This window comes from Ornithodoros turicata, unplaced genomic scaffold (genome assembly GCF_037126465.1).
Source record: "Ornithodoros turicata isolate Travis unplaced genomic scaffold, ASM3712646v1 Chromosome22, whole genome shotgun sequence".
Taxonomy (NCBI): domain Eukaryota; kingdom Metazoa; phylum Arthropoda; class Arachnida; order Ixodida; family Argasidae; genus Ornithodoros; species Ornithodoros turicata.
This window is the reverse complement of record NW_026999340.1, coordinates 1137879-1157204: the sequence shown is the minus strand read 5'-3', so window position 1 is coordinate 1157204 and position 19326 is coordinate 1137879. Positions and strand designations below refer to the sequence as shown.

At 45.7% G+C, this 19326-nt stretch overlaps 1 protein-coding gene across 3 annotated transcripts in view; it reads right to left on the bottom strand.

Moving 5' to 3' along the window:
• LOC135373191 (A disintegrin and metalloproteinase with thrombospondin motifs 2-like) overlaps positions 1–19326 on the bottom strand; it is a 159275-nt gene that overhangs the window by 22990 nt on the left and 116959 nt on the right. For all 3 annotated transcript variants that reach the window (XM_064606432.1, XM_064606429.1, XM_064606430.1), the window contains one exon: positions 15379–15526. In XM_064606432.1, coding sequence (XP_064462502.1) covers positions 15379–15526 — 148 coding nt within the window. The remainder of the gene's footprint in view (positions 1–15378; positions 15527–19326) is intronic.

The following is a 19326-nucleotide window of genomic DNA, read 5'->3' as shown; positions in this document are numbered from 1 at the left end:
TCAGCATGTTCTTCAAAGCCTCAAAAGCAGTCTGTAGTTTCTGTCCCCACATCCAAGCAACCCCTCTTCCCCAGAGGGCTCGGATCGGTGCTGTTGCCTGTGAAAAGGTCGGTAGAGATATATCTATATGGTTTACAATGCCCAACACTGTTCGCTCGCCACTAACATCTTGCGGCCCGTCCATTTCCTGAATAGCTTGTACCTTGAATCCTTAAGAATCAGGGCTGATTCCGCCTGAAGTCACCACCACACCAAGGAACTTGGCAGTTTGGACTCCAAACTCATACTTTGCCTTATTGAGAATCACTCCTGCATTTCTTAAACGATAGAACTTGTTGTAGCCTCTAATCGTGGTGCTGTGGATCCTTTTCAAAGACGAGACTGTCGTCTATCATGTTGACAACGCCCTCCTGGCCTTTTAGAATTCGAGCAACCTGCCTCTGGAAATATTATGGGGCAGATGTCAACCTAAGCAGTACACGCTGATAACAATACCTTCCAAAGGGAGAGATGAGTGTCATCAGGTCCTGGCTTTCTGTGGCCGATTTTACTTGGTGGAACCCCGACGTTGCATACAGTTTTGAAAAGATCTTCGCTTCACCAAGCTGACCCAGCAGTTGGCAATATCTGCCGCTCCCGTAAGACCGCTTGATAGTCTTGGTGAGGTCCACGCAGATTCTGTACCTTCCGGATTCCTTGGGCACCACTACAATTACCGCGCACCACAGCGTGGGCTCATTAACCCGCCGAATAGTCCTATTTTCTTCCACGATGCCTAGTTCTTTCAGCTCCCGCTGCAAGAGGATAGGCATTCGCCCGGGCACCTATAATGAAAACTGCACCAGGTCTGGCCTCAGTCGAACAGTGCACTCGTCCTGAGGTGCGCCAGGACCGTCAAACAAATTGTCATTCAACACTGGTAAGCTGTGAATGAACCTCACCATGTCAAGCACTTCTATGGCTGGTAAACGCAAAACGGGTGTTAACAAGGATTCCAACATGTATATTCGCTGTCGTGACGACATGTCGTTCCAGGTGACCAAAACCGAAAAGGACACTTGTACCCGTAGTTTTTGACTCTCTGGACCCGTCAGACGGGCGTGTCCCTCCATAAGGACCTTGGGTATCCACGGTAAGCTATGTGGGATCACCGTAACCTCTGTTCCCGAGTCAATCTTGAACCGGACTTCGTGTCCATTAACCTGTAACGCACGGTCATTTCCATCCGCGAGCGCTTGTAGCTGCACCGAACCCAATGCGCCGCTCTTTTGCCCCATACTAGCTCGACACACCTCTAGAAATTGTCCCACTTTCTTACAAGAATGGCATACTGTTCTCTGCGCAGGACACCCTGATTTCCGGTGCTGGCCTCGCTCGCAATACTGGCAAGACCATGTCCTATCATCAGGACTTCATTCCACTGGCACTTCAGCCAGATTTGCGACGTCCATGGCATAGCGCACTGCCTCTTCATAGCAGTTAACGTCAATTTCTTCGTTTTCCCTTGCCCGCTGTTCTTGCTTGGCGTCCTCATACTGCCGCGCTTGGATGAGACCTCCGGAAGGGTTAGCTTGGGAATTCGACGTATTTGGTCAGACAGCGGTGTGCCTCTCAAGCCCACCACAGATCTGTCCCGCACCAACCGCTCTTGAAGTTCTGCTGTACGGAAGTTGCATCTTTTCACCATATTACACAAAGCGGTGTGAAGTTCATCCAGCTTCTCTTCCGGCAGCTGCGTTCTTCTCAGGAACCTAGCGCTTTCTTACGCTTCGTTAACTGGGTGCACGAAGTAGGAATTCAAGCTCGGCTTTACACCATCAAAAGTGGTTGGAATTTCTCCTTCTTTACTAATTGAGGCAAGAATAGTCCGCGCCATCGGCCCCATGCAGTATAAAAGTGTTCGCACCTATTCCGGCGCTTAATGCTGCAAAAACGTAATCCTTGAAACGCGGTATCCAGTCGGGCCATTCTGTTGCATTGCTGCATTCAAACGGCGGCGGAGAAAGAAGGGTTGCTGCTCCTGGCATCCCAAAGCACTTTCTGCCAACTTCCACCATGCCCTTCGCGTCATCCTTGTCTTTGTCAGCATTTGCCATGCTACTTCTACAGCTGCCAGAACTTAAGAATGCCTGTTACCGGTTATAACACTTCTGACACCATATATTGTGAACGAAGGAAAGCGTAGACTGCTGCGAGCCATCGTCGACTGCCGAAAAGCCCCGCAATCTTTATTTCACTTAATTATATAGCTAAGACGGGGGAAGGAAGCGCAGGCGCACCCCGAAATTACCAGAACAATATCAACAGGATAGCATCGTATCAGACGGTGCATCACAGCCGACGTTTCGCGACGATGTTTGCGGCTAGCTCGGTTCGTTCGAGGATCCCGTTGACGCAGCAGCCGCCTGTAGCTGTGCCAGTTTCCAGGTCAAGTTCGCGACTGTCTCCAATACTCTGAACTTATCTCCAAAACACCGGCGCACTCACTTTCGTAGTTCTCGTCGGTCAGCAACGGGTCGATTGCGCCTGTTCAGTGTGACGAGCTCACCACAGCTTGTAGTGAGACGTTAGAGCCATGCATTCATCGTTTCGGCTGAGGCATCTCCATCCTTGAGGACAGCTGAAGCTTCGTTGAGAATTCTCGTGGTTTGAACTCATCGGGTTCCATGCTTGGACTTGAGACGATCCATAAACACAACGAAGTGATGGCTTGGTTCTTCGATCTGGTCACAACAGACGCGTTCCAGTTGAGGCAGAGGAAACACTCAAAACCAAACCAAGATTCAGCTTTATCCCCGAAAACTGAAAGAATCGCAAAAGCACAGGGGTGCAGAACGTTTTAAGCATTCCATGAGAAAAACGAAACCTGGGTACTATCTGTATGGTACCCTAGGCGAAGGAAAACATCTTTCTTGCCTTCGAATCCTCTCTTCCGTCGCCGTCGTCGTTTTGTGAGATTTCCGCAAGATGCTTTCGCCAACATTTCTAGGAAAAATTCTAGGACCTCTGACATACATGGCATTCAGATTAGCCCATTAAATATGTAATTGATCTGATAAGCCCAGCATAAGTTTATATTTCTAATTTAGCCATGACATCCGGTGTGTTTCCCGACAAAATGAAAATGGCGAAAGTAATTCCTGTTTTCAAAGGCGGAGATCAGAACAATTTAGCGCATTATCGACCCATTTCCCTCCTGCCGATATTTTCGAAAGGCTTAGAGCGTGTTCTGCAAAGTAGAGTGTCAGAATTCTTGTATAAACAGAACACAATTACGGAATGCCAACATGGGTTTATGATAGCTAAATCCACAGAAATTGCGCTGATGTACATAAAAGAGCGAATTCTAGAAGCCTTTGAAAAAAAAAAGACATTGGGAGTGTTCCTAGACCTGAACATTTGACGTCCTAAAGCACGATAGACTAATCTGTAAATTACGTAACTATGGTGTACGCGGTATAGCGCTGCAGCTATATGCTTCGCGCAGCGCTGCTGCTTCGTATTTACACTGCAGAACACAGATAGTATCTCTGGGTCACACGGTATCTGACCACACCCGAATTACAAGAGGTGTCCCCCAAGGTAGCATTTTGGGACCGCTACTCTTCAATGTATATTTCAATGATGTCCGCACATGTTGTCATGCCAAATTGGTTATATATGCAGACGACACCAGACTGTTATTCTCAGGTCAAAGCGTAGACGAGATTACTGCAATGGCAAATGAAGATATCCGTAGTTTAAGTGAATGGACAGCGAATAACAATTTAAAAATTAACCCACAGAAAACTAAAGAAATACTCTTTAAAGCCAAAAATAAACGAATACCGGGAATTCCACCCCTTTACATACGAGATGAGGTAATTGAGTTTGTTCAGTGTTACTGGGTACTTGGAGTTCATTTTCAGAGTAATATGGTGTGGAACGACCATGTTGAATACATCATAACAAAAGCATCCAGAGCAGTGGGGATTTTTAACAGAAACCGTTATATTTTGCGGACACGAATAAAACTCATCGTGTTTAATTATTTTCTGAATTAATATCTGAATTACTGCACGTTAGTCTGGGAACGACAACTACTGGTCATTTGAATTCTATTTACATATGACAAAAAAAAGGAATTAGAAGTATAGCCAAATTATCGAGACTTGATTCTGTGAACGGTCACCTTGCCAAGTACAATATTATAGCTGCCCATCACATGTATGCCTACAGATTACTTTTAATCTATCGTAATGCATTAAAAACCATGAATAATACCTTCCTAGACGTCTTAGAGGAGTACAGAGGGCCATCCAAAAAAATTTCAGATTAAGACATCTGATGAAAGTGTGTGTGTCATTATACCGAATAGCGCGAAAGGTTTTGATGTGTACAATTTGTTTCCCAGAAAAAAAATTCACATAAACTTAGCTCCGCGCGTTCACCCTTAACTCGCCACTCCAGCTATTAACAAGGATGAGGAGGTATGATGCCACGTCACCGATGACGGTAGAAGGAGAACTGGTTCTTGTTCGCCGGTCAGTGGGGGTCAGCGCCTCGTCCCTTTGCCGCCGTAAACCTATTTTGCGAGTTCTCCCGGAGAATTGGGGATAGAAGGAGCGGCCGAAGCATTACCGAGCAAGGAGAAAGGCTTTATCAGAACCCTGAACAGCCGAATAGCAGACGACAGCGGACTAGCAGACCGCATTTCTCTAGGCCAATCAGCGAGCGTTCTCCTTATAGCGTCAGCGCGAGGTTCCAGGCAGATCACAGGCTGGTACTGGTCTTCACCACCGTTGCGGCGTATTTTAAATTCAATTTCTGCGATAATTATGACTCTGTGGTGTAAATTACTTCGCATGGTGCATCTTACTGGCCTACTTAACAGTTTTATAGGAAGAAAACTGGGTGTTAAAAATGACTTCTGTGCGACTTTAACACTTGAACGACCGGCTCAAGCCGTCCCTACGCGCTTTCAATACAATTGGGCTGTCCCATTTTCACGAACAAATTACGGCGATCAACGTATATCTTTTCTAGCTGCAATGCTCTTAAAGGGACGGTCTCGTACAGATCGAGCGATTCCGAAACTTAACTGAAATTATATTCAAGACTGCTACAGAAACCATAGGTGGGCATTTTGGTGAAACCTCACTCGCCCTCACCCTCACGGCCCTCACGGGCACATGCCCTCACTCGCCCTCACCCTCACCGCCCTCACGAGCACATGCCCTCACTCGCCCTCGCCCTCACGGCCCTCACAGACACATGCCCTCAATCGCCCTCACCCTCACCGCCCTCACGAGCACAGGCCCTCACTCGCCCTCACCCTCACGGCCCTCATAGACACATGCCCTCAATCGCCCTCACCCTCACCGCCCTCACGAGCACAGGCCCTCACTCGCACTCACCCTCACGGCACTCACAAACGCAAGCCCTGAGGGCCTTACCCTCATAATGTCTCCTGTGAGTGCAATCATGAGGTTGTGTCCCTCATGAGACCTCCTGTGAGTGCACTCATGAGGTCTGAGGGGCGCCAGGTCTCTGTGAGTGAAGTCACTGGTGAGGCCTGAGGTATGTGAGGTCAGTATAAGGGCATTCAGAAATGAGGTCAAATGACGCATAATGTGGTTCCAGCGACACAACCACTGGCTGTGTACACTTAGGGCTGGTGTGCACGTATTTAGCAATTTCGTCTACGTCGCGCTGGGAACACAGCAAAGCGTCCTGAGCTGACTGATTACTTTGCGATATGGTTCCAGCGACCTAACTACAGGCAGGGTGCACTTTAAAGGGCTGGTGTGCACGTTTTTACAAATTTAGTCTATGTCGCGCTGGGAACACAGCAAAGCGTCCTGAGCTGACTGATTACTTGGCGATATGGTTCCAGCGACCCAACTACAGGCAGGGTGCACTTTAAAGGGCTGGTGTGCACGTTTTTACAGATTTAGTCTATGTCGCGCTGGGAACACAGCAAAGCGTCCTGAGCTGACTGATTACTTTGCGATATGGTTCCAGCGACCTAACTACAGGCAGGGTGCACTTTAAAGGGCTGGTGTGCACGTTTTTACAAATTTAGTCTATGTCGCGCTGGGAACACAGCAAAGCGTCCCGAGCTGACTGATTACTTGGCCATATGGTTCCAGTGACCCAACTACAGGCAGGGTGCACTTTAAAGGGCTGGTGTGCACGTTTTTACAGATTTAGTCTATGTCGCGCTGGGAACACAGCAAAGCGTCCTGAGCTGACTGATTACTTGGCGATATTGTTCCAGCGACCCAACTACAGGCAGAGTGCATTTTAAAGGGCTGGTGTGCACGTTTTTACCAATTTCATCTATGTTGCGCTGGGAACACAGCAAAGGGTCCTGAGCTGACTGATTACTTGGTGATATGGTTACAGTGACCGAACTACCGGCAGGGTGCACTTTAAAAGGCTGGTGTGCCCGTTTTTAGCAATTTCGTCTACGTCGCGCTTGGAACACAGCAAATCGTCCTGAGCTGACTGATTAGTTGGCGATATGGTTCCATCGACCCATATACAGGCAGGGTGCACTTTAAAGGGCTGGTGTGCCCGTTTTGAGCAATTTCGTCTACGTCGCGCTGGGAACACAGCAAAGCCTCCTGAGCTGACTGATTACTAGGGCCCGGATTTTTAGGCATTTGCCTATAAATGCCTAGAAACGCCTAAGTACGACATTTTCGGGGTTGCCTGCCTTTTTATCGACTCTATTAAATTGTAGCCTTTTTTTAACATTTTTAGACGGCATAAGAGCCTTCTTATTAGAGGTGTAAGTTTGATTGCGGCTTTCAGGCTCGTGCTGAGTGCTGAAATTTGCGAAATTCTGAAATTCTTTACTGCGCCTTTTGTTCCTTTTTTTGCGTACATTTGATCCAAAGATTTGGCCTCTCTGGGCCTTTCAAGATCTTCGAGGGCGGAAAACTAAAAATATTATTCAATATACCGTGTTTTACGGCTGCCTCAGCGTACATGTAGAAGATGTCAAGGCTTGTATGGTACTGCAGCCTTTAAACGAGCAAGATTTCCTTGATGGCGCATTCTGAAAGACCAAGAAAGCCAAAGAGCGTACCAGATTCACACGCCCATTTTTTGTTTTTTTTTTGTTGTCTATTTTGATATTTTTTGGGCCTAAATGCCCGTCTATTCCGTCGTTTTTAGTGCCTAAATTTCCGGGCCCTACTGGTTACTTCGTGATATGGTTCCAGCGACCCAACTACCGAGAGCGTGCGCTTTAAAGGGCAGGTGCGCCGGTTTTTAGCAATTTCGTCTATGTCGCGCTGGGAACACAACAAAGCCCAGTACACTTGGCTGTGTTCCCAGCGCGACGTAGACGAAATTGCTAAAAACGTGTACATCAGCCCTTTAAAGTGCACCCTGCAGGTAGTTGGATCGCTGGAACCATGCCACCAAGTAATCAGTCAGCCAAGACGCTTTGCTCTTTCCCAGCGCGACATATACGAAACTGCTAAAAACGGGCACACCAGCCCTTTAAAGTGCACACTGCGTGTAGGTGCGTCGATGGAACCATATCACCAAGTAATGAATCCGCTAAGGAGGCTTTGCTGTGTTCCCAGCGCGACATAGACGAAATTGGTAAAAACGTGCACATCAGCCCTTTAAAGTGCACCCTGCCTGTGGTCGAGTCGCTGGAACCATATCACCAAGTAATTAGTCAGCTCAGGACGCGTGGCTGTGTTCCTAGAGCGACGTAGACGAAATTGCTAAAAACGGGCACACCAGCCCTTTAAAGTGCACCCTGCCGGTAGGTGGGTCACTGGAACCATATCAGTAATCAGTCAGCTCAGGAGGCTTTGTTGTGTTCCAAGCGCGACGTAGACGAAATTGCTAAAAACGTGCACTCGGGCCCTTTAAAGTGCACCATGCCTGTAGTTGGGTCGCTGGAACCACATCACCAAGTAATCAGTCAACTCCGAACACGTGGGTGTGTTCCCAGCGCGACGTAGACGAAATTGCTAAAAACGGGCACACCAGCCCTTTAAAGTGCACCCTGCCGGTAGTTGGGTGGCTGGAACCATGTCACCAAGTAATCAGTCAGCCAAGACGCTTTGCTCTGTTCTCAGCGCGACATATACGAAACTGCTAAAAACGGGCACACCAGCCCTTTAAAGTGCACACTGCGTGTAGGTGGGTCGATGGAACCATATCACCAACTAATCCGTCAGCTCAGGACGCTTTGCTGTGTTGCCAGCGCGACGTAGACGAAATTGCTAAAAACGGGCACAACAGTCCTTTAAAGTGCACACTGCGTGTAGTTAGGTCGCTGGAACCATATCACTAATTAATCCGTCAGTTCAGGGCGCTTGGCTGTGTTCCCAGCGCGACGTAGACGAAATTGCTAAAAACGGGAACACCAGCCCTTTAAAGTGCACTCTGTCGGTAGCTGGATCGCTGGAACCATATCACAATGCCTTCATAATTTGCCCACGTCTTGTAAGCGTCATTTAACCTCATTTCTGAACGCACTCATACTGACCTCACACCCCTCAGGCCTCACCAGTGACTTCACTCACACAGACCTGGCGCCCCTCAGACCTCATGAGTGCACTCACACGAGGTCTCATGAGGGGCAAAACCTCATGAGTGCACTCACAGGAGACCTCATGAGGGTAAGTACCTCATGAGTGCACTCACGGATGGCCTGATCGCGGGCTTGCCCTCACTCACCCTCACCTCAAAGGCGTGAGGTGAGGGTAAGGGGCACTCATGAGGGACCTCATGGGTGAGTTCGCCCAGCTATGACAGAAACACAGTCACGAAGTTTCAACCAGAACAACGAAGTGGTTTTTGAGAAATTTGAAGGAATATGCCGTGACAGCAGACGACGGAAGTCGCAGCTAGATTCAACTCCCTCTCATGCAACGTCACATGTGACGTGGTTATGGTATTTATGGTGGCAGGTCGCCCATTGGGCGACCGAAGCGCAATGCACAATACAGTCGGAGGTGTATGCGCTTTGCGCTTGGAAGTTGTCACGCGCGACGTCGTAATGTCTGATAGCAAATTTAGCGATAGTGACGGGTCCCTGTCACTAAGTGGTGAAGATCAGCTCATCGGCGCCGATCGATTGAAGAACCGGGGACGTCGATGAAGCTTTAGCTACTGACCCTTTGCCACGACAACGTGGTTAGCCAGTGAAAGTAGTGGATGATCCGGAATCGATTGACGGGTAAGACTCATCCATAAAAGCGCACTTTTTTGCGTATATATGTTCCGCCTGATCGTGACACCATTCTAAATTGTACAAACATTGCAGGTGTGTGTTTAGCCATTACTCGCCAATACCAGCATGTGTTGTGCGCACAATCCGGAACCTGTTTCTATCCGTCACGTACACATGGTGTTGTATTCTCCTGAAAGGTTTTGTAAGGTTTGTTTTTGTTGCGCAGCTTTTTATTTGCATATAAAAATGTGTGTTTCATGGTACGTTATGCAAAATTTCAGATTTGGGCATTTCGTCATATGTATCAGAACTTGGATAGACTTCTGAAGAAAGCTGCCCTCTCTATCCATTCCCGCAAGCGGCAGGAGGTTGTCAACGTGATAAGTGAAGGCTTACCATTCATGTCATTACACCTGGAGCAAATGACAAAATCAAGGATAAGCTGATCTACGTCTTCAATTACCCCTGGCCTATGAAAAAAAAAGCCCTTTTCAGGACCATCCAACATATCTGCATCAAAGACCATGCTTCTGCATCGAATACGCCCTTATCATCATTGATGGTTATAATATTTCACATCAAAAATACCTAGACGTGCATTACCTATGTGCAAGATGGAACAGCCGTATTTTTGCTCATGCTGCACCGGTGTGTTCATGAGCCCATACTGGCTCAGGTTTTGATTGTGTCAGCGGTTGCACACTAAGATGTCCAGCACGTTTAATATAAAAGATTTGGAAATGTTTAAAAACTTTCAAAAATATCAAAAATACCTAGACGTCCGTGACAAATTTGTAAGATGGAACAGCGGTTTGCCACATGTTTACATGTCGTCAGTCTTATTTTTGCTCGTGCTACACCGGTGTGTTCATGAGCCCATACTGGCTCAGATTTTGATTGTGTCAGGGGTTGCACACTAAGATGTCCAGCACGTTGAATATAAAAGATTTGGAAATGTTTAAAAACTTTCAAAAATATCAAAAATACCTAGACGTCCGTGACAAATTTGTAAGATGGAACAGCGGTTTGCCACATGTTTACATGTCGTCAGTCTTATTTTTGCTCATGCTGCACCGGTGTGTTCATGAGCCCATACTGGCTCAGGTTTTGATTGTGTCAGCGGTTGCACACTAAGATGTCCAGCACGTTTAATATAAAAGATTTGGAAATGTTTAAAAACTTTCAAAAATATCAAAAATACCTAGACGTCCGTGACAAATTTGTAAGATGGAACAGCGGTTTGCCACATGTTTACATGTCGTCAGTCTTATTTTTGCTCGTGCTACACCGGTGTGTTCATGAGCCCATACTGGCTCAGATTTTGATTGTGTCAGGGGTTGCACACTAAGATGTCCAGCACGTTGAATATAAAAGATGTGGAAATGTTTAAAAACTTTCAAAAATATCAAAGATACCTAGACGTTCATGACAAATTTCTAAGATTGAACAGCGGTTTGCAACATGTTTACATGTCGTCAGTCTTATTTTTGCTCATGCTACACTGGTGTGTTCATGAGCCCATACTGGCTCAGATTTTGATTGTGTAAGGGGTTGCACACTAAGATGTCCAGCATGTTGAATATAAAAGATGTGGAAATGTTTAAAAACTTTCAAAAATATCAAAAATACCTAGACGTCCGTGACAAATTTGTAAGATGGAACAGCGGTTTGCAACATGTTTACATGTCGTCAGTCTTATTTTTGCTCATGCTACACCGGTGTGTTCATGAGCCCATACTGGCTCAGATTTTGATTGTGTCAGGGGTTGCACACTAAGATGTCCAGCACGTTCAATATAAAAGATTTGGAAGTGTTTAAAAACTTTCAAAAATATCAAAAATACATAGACGTCCATGACAAATTTGTAAGATGGAACAGCGGTTTGCAACATGTTTACATGGCGTCTGGCTTATTGTTGCTCATGTTACACCGGTGTGTTCATGAGCCCATACTGGCTCAGATTTTGATTGTGTCAGGGGTTGCACACTAAGATTTCCAGCACGTTGAATATAAAAGATTTGGAAGACTTTCAAAAATACCTAGTCGTCCATGACAAATTTGTAAGATGGAACAGCGGTTTGCAACATGTTTACATGTCGTCAGTCTTATTTTTGCTCATGCTACACCGGTGTGTTCATGAGCCCATACTGGCTCAGATTTTGATTGTGTCAGGGGTTGCACACTAAGATGTCCAGCACGTTGAATATAAAAGATGTGGAAATGTTTAAAAACCTTCAAAAATATCAAAAATACCTAGACGTCCATGACAAATTTGTAAGATGGAACAGCGGTTTGCAACATGTTTACATGTCGTCAGTCTTATTTTTGCTCATGTTACACTGGTGTGTTCATGAGCCCATACTGGCTCAGATTTTGATTGTGTCAGGGGTTGCACACTAAGATTTCCAGCACGTTGAATATAAAAGGTTTGGAAAACTTTCAAAAATATCAAAAATACCTAGACGTCCATGACAAATTTGTAAGATGGAACAGCGGTTTGCAACATGTTTACATGTCGTCAGTCTTATTTTTGCTCATGCTACACCGGTGTGTTCATGAGCCCATACTGGCTCAGATTTTGATTGTGTCAGGGGTTGCACACTAAGATGTCCAGCATGTTGAATATAAAAGATGTGGAAATGTTTAAAAACTTTCAAAAATATCAAAAATACCTAGACGTCCGTGACAAAATTGTAAGATGGAACAGCGGTTTGCAACATGTTTACATGTCGTCAGTCTTATTTTTGCTCATGCTACACCGGTGTGTTCATGAGCCCATACTGGCTCAGATTTTGATTGTGTCAGGGGTTGCACACTAAGATGTCCAGCACGTTGAATATAAAAGATTTGGAAGTGTTTAAAAACTTTCAAAAATATCAAAAATACATAGACGTCCATGACAAATTTGTAAGATGGAACAGCGGTTTGCAACATGTTTACATGGCGTCTGGCTTATTGTTGCTCATGTTACACCGGTGTGTTCATGAGCCCATACTGGCTCACATTTTGATTCGATATCAGGGGTTGCAGACTAACATGTCCAGCACGTTGAATATAAAGGTTGCGGAAGTTGAGTGTTTATGTAGTCATCTTTTATTGTCCCTTATTGTAATGTACGCCCACAGCACTGACCAATTGTGTTAAAATTGGGTTGTTGGTATCGGGTAGTCGATGTTCAAGCAGCAAGCTCTGAGCAACCTGTCGTCCTGTCCTGTCAACAAGATTGTCTTGTCTTTTGCTGCTTGAACATCATATAATCACAACACTGATTTGTGGATATAACTTACATATTTATATTATGCAATACTTTTCTCACATCAGCAATGTGCAGGGAAAAATTAAATAGAGCTGTGAAGCCTGCGAATTGGAGTTATATTTGTGACCCATTAATAGGTGTTGATTCTGGCACAGGAAGGAGTGCCACTCTCATCAGTTAGTGTCAGCTACTGAAGGGGCACAAGACAACAATATTGAGCATAGTTTGGCGATATACTGCTCCGGTAGGGATAATACCTTAGGGAGGCTATATGCAAAACAAACTGATGCAGCCTGCTGGATCAAGCACTTACTTCTCGCGATAAGCTACCGAGGTACGCGGGACTGCCGTTTCGTGCGGTGCCGACAATTTCTGTACACATCACTTTTGGCTATTATCAATAAAGTAATGCCTACATTTCAATACTGCGCGTATCCAGTTCTTTACACAGTTGTCGCTAACAGTTGACTGCGTGACAGTCGACATCTTTTAGTTTGAGCTGCGTCCGGCGCCGTCCCTTACATATCGTGCTCGCAGAACGTCTCTTACCTCATATGCATCGTGAACGAAACGTGCGGAGTACACGCACGCGTGTGACGATCAGACCTTTGTTGAGGATGCTTCGAGTATGTGACTCCCAACAGGTGCTTTTCTATATCCACTTTCGTCACATTGTCGTCGACAAAAGAGTTGTTATACACCCGGGTTACGTTTCCACCACTTCCATACGGAATATTCTTTTCGCAGGTAAGACGAACTAGAAGTGCTCAAAATACCGAACGATACGAGACAAGTTAGTAAATAAGCGTCAACTGCCTTTATTAGGTGGAGTCATCCACGTAAACTCCCGCTCGAAATGAAGATGCGAGACGTATTGACATTGTTGTTCGGCCACATTTTACAATGCGCGTCTTTCGTTTGACCAGACCACATGCAGCAAATTTATTGCCGTCGCCGTGATCCTCGAGCACCTTTTGGAAGTCGTCTGCTCTCACCGCTGCAAAAAGGCGCGACAGCAGACGATTTGTTCATCCAATAAGCGGTCTGCCATCGTAGCGGATATCGCTGTTGCAAACAGACATCGCAATGTGCTCGCGCTGTTCTTATCAACTTAATTCGTTTATTTAATAACCGTGACGATTCTGGACGAGCGAATTCACAGTATTACGTTTTCAGCAATGAGGAATCGAATGGTAGGCTTTGTGGATGGGCCAGGGTGTACGAGACCGTCCCTTTAAACAAATTATCAATAAATGCCACTACAAATACAGCCACAATCTGTGAACCAGCACGTTAAGTATACGTTGACTTGTTTGTCTGCTTACTTTGCCTTTTCTCTATTCAATTTTTTCCTGCCGTCTTTATGCAATTGTTTGCGTGTATATTTTCATATGCTGGTAGGTTGTGTGAGTGTTCAGGTATACAACAAATGTGATTTTCTTTGTATTGTTGCACATGTTCAATTGCCGCTGTCATTAGGGGGGCAAGGTCACGTCAATCTGTTCGCCCAGCTTTTTGCTTTGAGCTCCCACATCGTCAAAATGTAAATAAAGATTGATTGATTGATTGATTGAACCATGGTGCTTTTGAGTTCAACAATTTTCAACTATTTCAACTACCGCTATCATTTTTAATTAGTTACGAAAATGAGCGATATCATTACACATGACGGTCGCTCTGAGTGTGTTATACAGTGCAGTAATGATGGTAAAAGGGCTTGCCGTTGTCGGCATGACATATGTGGGCAACGTCACGACTGAGGGCCTGGGATTTGTGCGTTCTGTGCCGACTTCTAAGGGAACTGTACCGACGTGATCCATACCACCCGGTTACCTCACCTATTCGTGTCCTATAGTCTCTCTTTTCCACACAGAGTTAAACTCTATTCATTAGCCAGCATTAGAAGAGTCACGACAAAGGAAACACCCGCGGCGTCTATCTGCGGGCAGCTGTGCAGGCGGTAGCACCCGCCGAGCGGAGGAGGAGGTAGGCGGCGAGCTATATGTCATGACTCAGCTATGGCAAGTCTGAGCTTGCGTGTGTAGGGAAAGGGGGTACAAGTTTCAAGTATGCAATGGAGCGCGAGCCAAGTACGAGTGCCGTACAAAGCAGACGACAAAGAGCACAGGATGCGATCTACGGCGACGGGCTGCGGAGACTGAAGAGCAACGTAAACACAATGGTGGCATCCAATGTATTGCTCCGTAGACGAAAGCGTGCTGGGCGAACGCAATGCATCCTGGACATGTCCTGATCACACGTCACAACAAACGTCAAGGCACACGCGACCTTAAAGATGGCGTCGCCCGTGATCGTTGGCCAAACCGTTTGTAAACAATGCGGTTGTTGTTTCTCGATGTTTTTCGATCACAGTAATTATTTTTATCCCATAATCTCGCAGTAAAACGCACTGTTGACAACTTCCAAAGATGCGATGACGACCGCGCGTTAACACTTACCGAGCCGATGCGATGTACTTAAACTAAAGTGAAATGGGCTACCATGTTGCGGAAGAAGAACTGCATAGTTTACGCTGGAAAAATACGTTGGTCTCTTGGTGTTATGACGGCGAAAATATGTCGGTAAGCGGCAAAACGATATGTAGACAAAGTCACGTGACCTCACAATGACGTTTTCTATGTCGTGCGACCAGGACAAGATGGCAGTTTTGCGAAAAGCACCCGCTTGAGGGTAGTTACAACAATGGCGGGTTTGTGTCACCCCTGTGAACGTAAAGAAGGAACCAAAGAAAAGAAGCGAAATAGAAGAGAGGAAGCATAAGAAAGAATGAAAGAAAAGCAGCAATACAGAAAGCAGTCCTGAAACAAAAGAAGGAACCAAAGGCTCATGCTAACGCATTTCCAAAGGATCCAGTAATGGAACTTCCTTTTTTTTGTATGTGTGGTGGTGAAGGTCAGCGTTGCATGACACGTACCTGGTCATAGAAGTATTTGCCTTCCAAATGCTTCAATCCAATCTTGCAGAGTAGGTTGTAGGGCACGACATCACCCGGGAACTTTGAAGTAGACGGGATCCTGTTCACAGTGTTCTTCACATGAAGACACTTGTACTTTTTCGTCAGTCTGTAAAAGGTTTGCATTAAACGGGTCCCGTTACGGAATACCGCCTACTCAGTCTGTCCAGGATGAGATGAGAAGTGCATTCGAGTAAAGTTGTGCGATGCATAGGATGCAGGATTTAATTATTGATTGGAGGATGCAGATACTTCAAATGCCCTAGCGGGGTGTTACATGCTTGAGGGGCGCTATATACAAATAATGCTATACAAAGAATGCGAATTTAGTCTCACTCAAACACAGGTTGATCCAAAACTTACGTCACTAAAAAACTGCATACAATTATCATATAGTATAGGTATATATTGCAGGGGACAGTATAGGAATAGGGCTTATAGGTAGTCATTGAAAGGCCTGCTGAGATACACAACGCGCCATCGATACGAAGAGTATTTGCACGTAACACAGCTCGCTCATTTGTATAATACATAGCGTTAATGCGCATATGGGCACAGCGTGCCTACAGACATTTTTAACTAAAAGAAATATGTCGGCCACCGAACGTAGCGTCGTTGAGCACCGCGAAAGAGTAAAGCGCAATCCTGTTTGGTATTAGGTTTTTACAATTCAGCACAGGCACGGGCTCTTGTGGCCGAACTGGTCTAATTCGCCGCTGAGACTAGAAGGTGTTTTGGTCCGAGTCTCGGTGTAAGCTATGCTGGCTGAGCGTTCATGTTTTTTTTTTCGGCTTTCCACAGACGCTAGCCAAAGGGAAATGCCGTTGCTCTCTCTTACTGCATCAGAACAGGTCGCACGATCATTTGATAAACATATCGGCAGGCATAGATAGGTAGAAATCCAGCGAACCGGTAGAGATGTAGGAAGGAGGTTGCCTCAGGACAGAAGCCGCGGATATTTCGAACACAGACTGTTCTTCTGGGCATTGTCCTCATCATTGGCAGGGTATTTACCTAACCCTTTAAGTATCCTGCCAATGATGAGGACGGTGCCCAGAAGAAGAAGGTGTTCGAAATATCGTCGGCTTCTGTCCTCAGGCAACTCCCTTCCTATATCGGCAGGCAGATTTCTCGGCAATAAACTGCCAACAACGAAGGATCCAACCAACTCAACACAAGTTTTCTACGACACACAGCTCCGTTTAATTTTGTTCCCATTTCACCACCGCTGCAGCAAGAAGGACGCTGACCTCCGCCAAATGACAAGTTTTATTAACTGGCATAAACAGAAATTTATACTGGGTGAGTTATTTTTCTTTGTCATCATGCACTGAAACATGGGCGGTAGATAGACCTCAAGAAACCCCCACACAGCTAGAAAGCGTCAATTGTAGCTGAGTTTCTGTTCAACTAGCTGAGGTTTCACAAACCGATGTAGATAAGGCTCTAGCAGTTCCAACGCCATATTATTATTAAAAAATATCAATACGAATGTCTAGGTGTCAATAATATATTTTGGAAATGGCAAAAAGTAACGATTTGAAATGGTAGGTACTCTGAAAGGTCAGTCATATTTTGGCGCGTGGCGCGACACCTACTTCACAGACAGAGTGCTACACAGCGAATAATTTATGCAAGAGAAACCTAGGAAAAATCGTGGTTACCAGACACTGCTTAACAAAATACATACGGCCACGCGAACTTCCGTCTTGATGCATTCCCTATGCGCTATACCGATGTAAAGAAGGCGGTCTGCCGGTGGATGTGTGTAGCTTGCACCTGACGTGTAACCTGTGACGTTGAAACCTAAACAAACTCTCGTATAGGCGCTCATTTCTGTTATGCGCGATACGTAACCGTTGTTAGGGCAACAGCCCACATGCGGAAGCGGGAAGTGAGAGCGATATCAAAAGAGACAAGATGGCGCACGCAGGATGTATTCTGTAGCTCTGTAACCATGTGCTCGTTCGAAAATAAAGTTGAGTTCACCATAACACCGTGGTTCCCTTTGAGATTTTATTGGGTAATTGAGGTTTTCGACCATATATCAAATGTTTTTGGGTGGCCCTGAGATGGGCCGTTGTCACGCTGATTTGAGTGTCTAGCAGGGTTGAAAAAAATCCGGATGTCTTTAAAAAGGTCCTCTCCAGTGGGCTTTTTTGGATAAAACTCCGATATTTTTGGATATTTTTAGAGGATATATACGAGGCTAGAAATGTGACACCGAGTAAAAACAAATGTGCTTTGCTGTTCTTGATTTCAGGTGACCTCTCGTAGTTTCTGTTTACGGAACTGCCTGTCCCAGCAATATTGTATCTGTTTCTATTGTTTTCCGAAAAGTGGAGTTCATGCACGTGCGGCTGAATGGTGTGGATACTGCACGCCTGGATTAGATGTCGTGTTTCGGCGCACTTCAGTTACAGTGCTTCCAGGAAGCGGAATAAGGTCTCTCCCTGAATGGGCAGAAGTAGAAGAAAGCGGAAAAAAGTTCAATCTGAAAAGTTATGACTTAAAAAAGCTAAGTTAAAAGGTTATAAAGTTAAAAAAGGTAACAGCTAATGTTGCGCGTACCTGGGCTTTTGGAAACAGCCAACACTACAAGAAAATAAACCGGGAGTTTTCCGTCTGATGTTGAATTCAGATTGTCTTTCACATCACATCTTGGGCAAGTCTCTAAAACATCCGGTAAAAAAAAAATCCCCTTCATAAAATCCACGTGGATTAAATCCAAGCAACCCTGGTGTCTAGGCACGTGGCTACCAACATTCAATGTGCCGTCCTCGGGATGCGATGCACTTTTCGAGTCGCTTAGGGCATGCAGAAAACACATGCTCCAGCACTTGATGATCAAGCGCGTGGGCAGCGCACTCTATTCTGTTCTCTAGTTCTTGCACCGTTGCTATGTGTCCTGTGTACACCTTCGACTTCAGGTTCCCCCCAGACAAACATCTCAAGGCGTGAGGTCATGCGGCTCGGCAGGTCACGTTATTGTGTGTGAGGCTCGCGTCTATAGGGAGCGTCTAGGTAGACGTCGTGTGCATTGAAAGCTACTTTCTAACTACTGTGGCGAAGTGAAGAGGAGCACAGTCTTGCATAAAAATGCACACTTCTTTCCGCATGTGTAAAGATTTCAATTCCGAGAGCAACTTTTCCTTCGGCATCTGCAAATGTTTCTTACCCGTCACGCTGTCAGAAAAAAAGAGTCCGACGACACCTTACCGCCGCAGGCCACACCATACGATCGTCTTTGGCGACTGCGCTGGCTGATCCACTAACCAATATAGATTAACTGGCGACCAGTATCGGAACTTGTGCCTATTAACGTGGCCCCTAGTGTGAAAGATTCCTCCCTCGCCAAACAAGAGGAACTGCAGGTTCGCTGGGCTTTCTCTTATACTAGAAATCCTAATGGTCATCCGAGGTACGTCCCTATGATGGTCTGTTCGAGTTCCTCGGTAACTACCACGTTTGGGTGGACGTGTTTTTCATTCTGTACAGCAGCGCATCCCTTGCGCTACCATCTTAAAATTGCCTTGGTGGACGGCGACGAAATCGTTGACGAAATTTTCGGCGCACTTGATTCAGGCTTCGTAATTCTGTGTACCAAGGAACCGCATGGGTACGCCCCTGAACGGTCAACTGACCCGTATGGTACACAATAATGCAGGAACAACGAGAACAATGAACATATGAACACGCATAACAGAGTCAAATGAAACTGTATAAGAACACAGAATGCATGGAATAGAAACGTTATAAGAGCGGCTAAAATTGTAGTTCTCTGCAAGTAAGCAAACGGCAAACAGGGTGTCGTCTGCTAAGAGAAGGAGCAGTAATGTTTCGCTAGAACGCGCCATAATAACCGCAACATGTACAGAAAATATCCTACACTATAGTCAGTGAAAACTT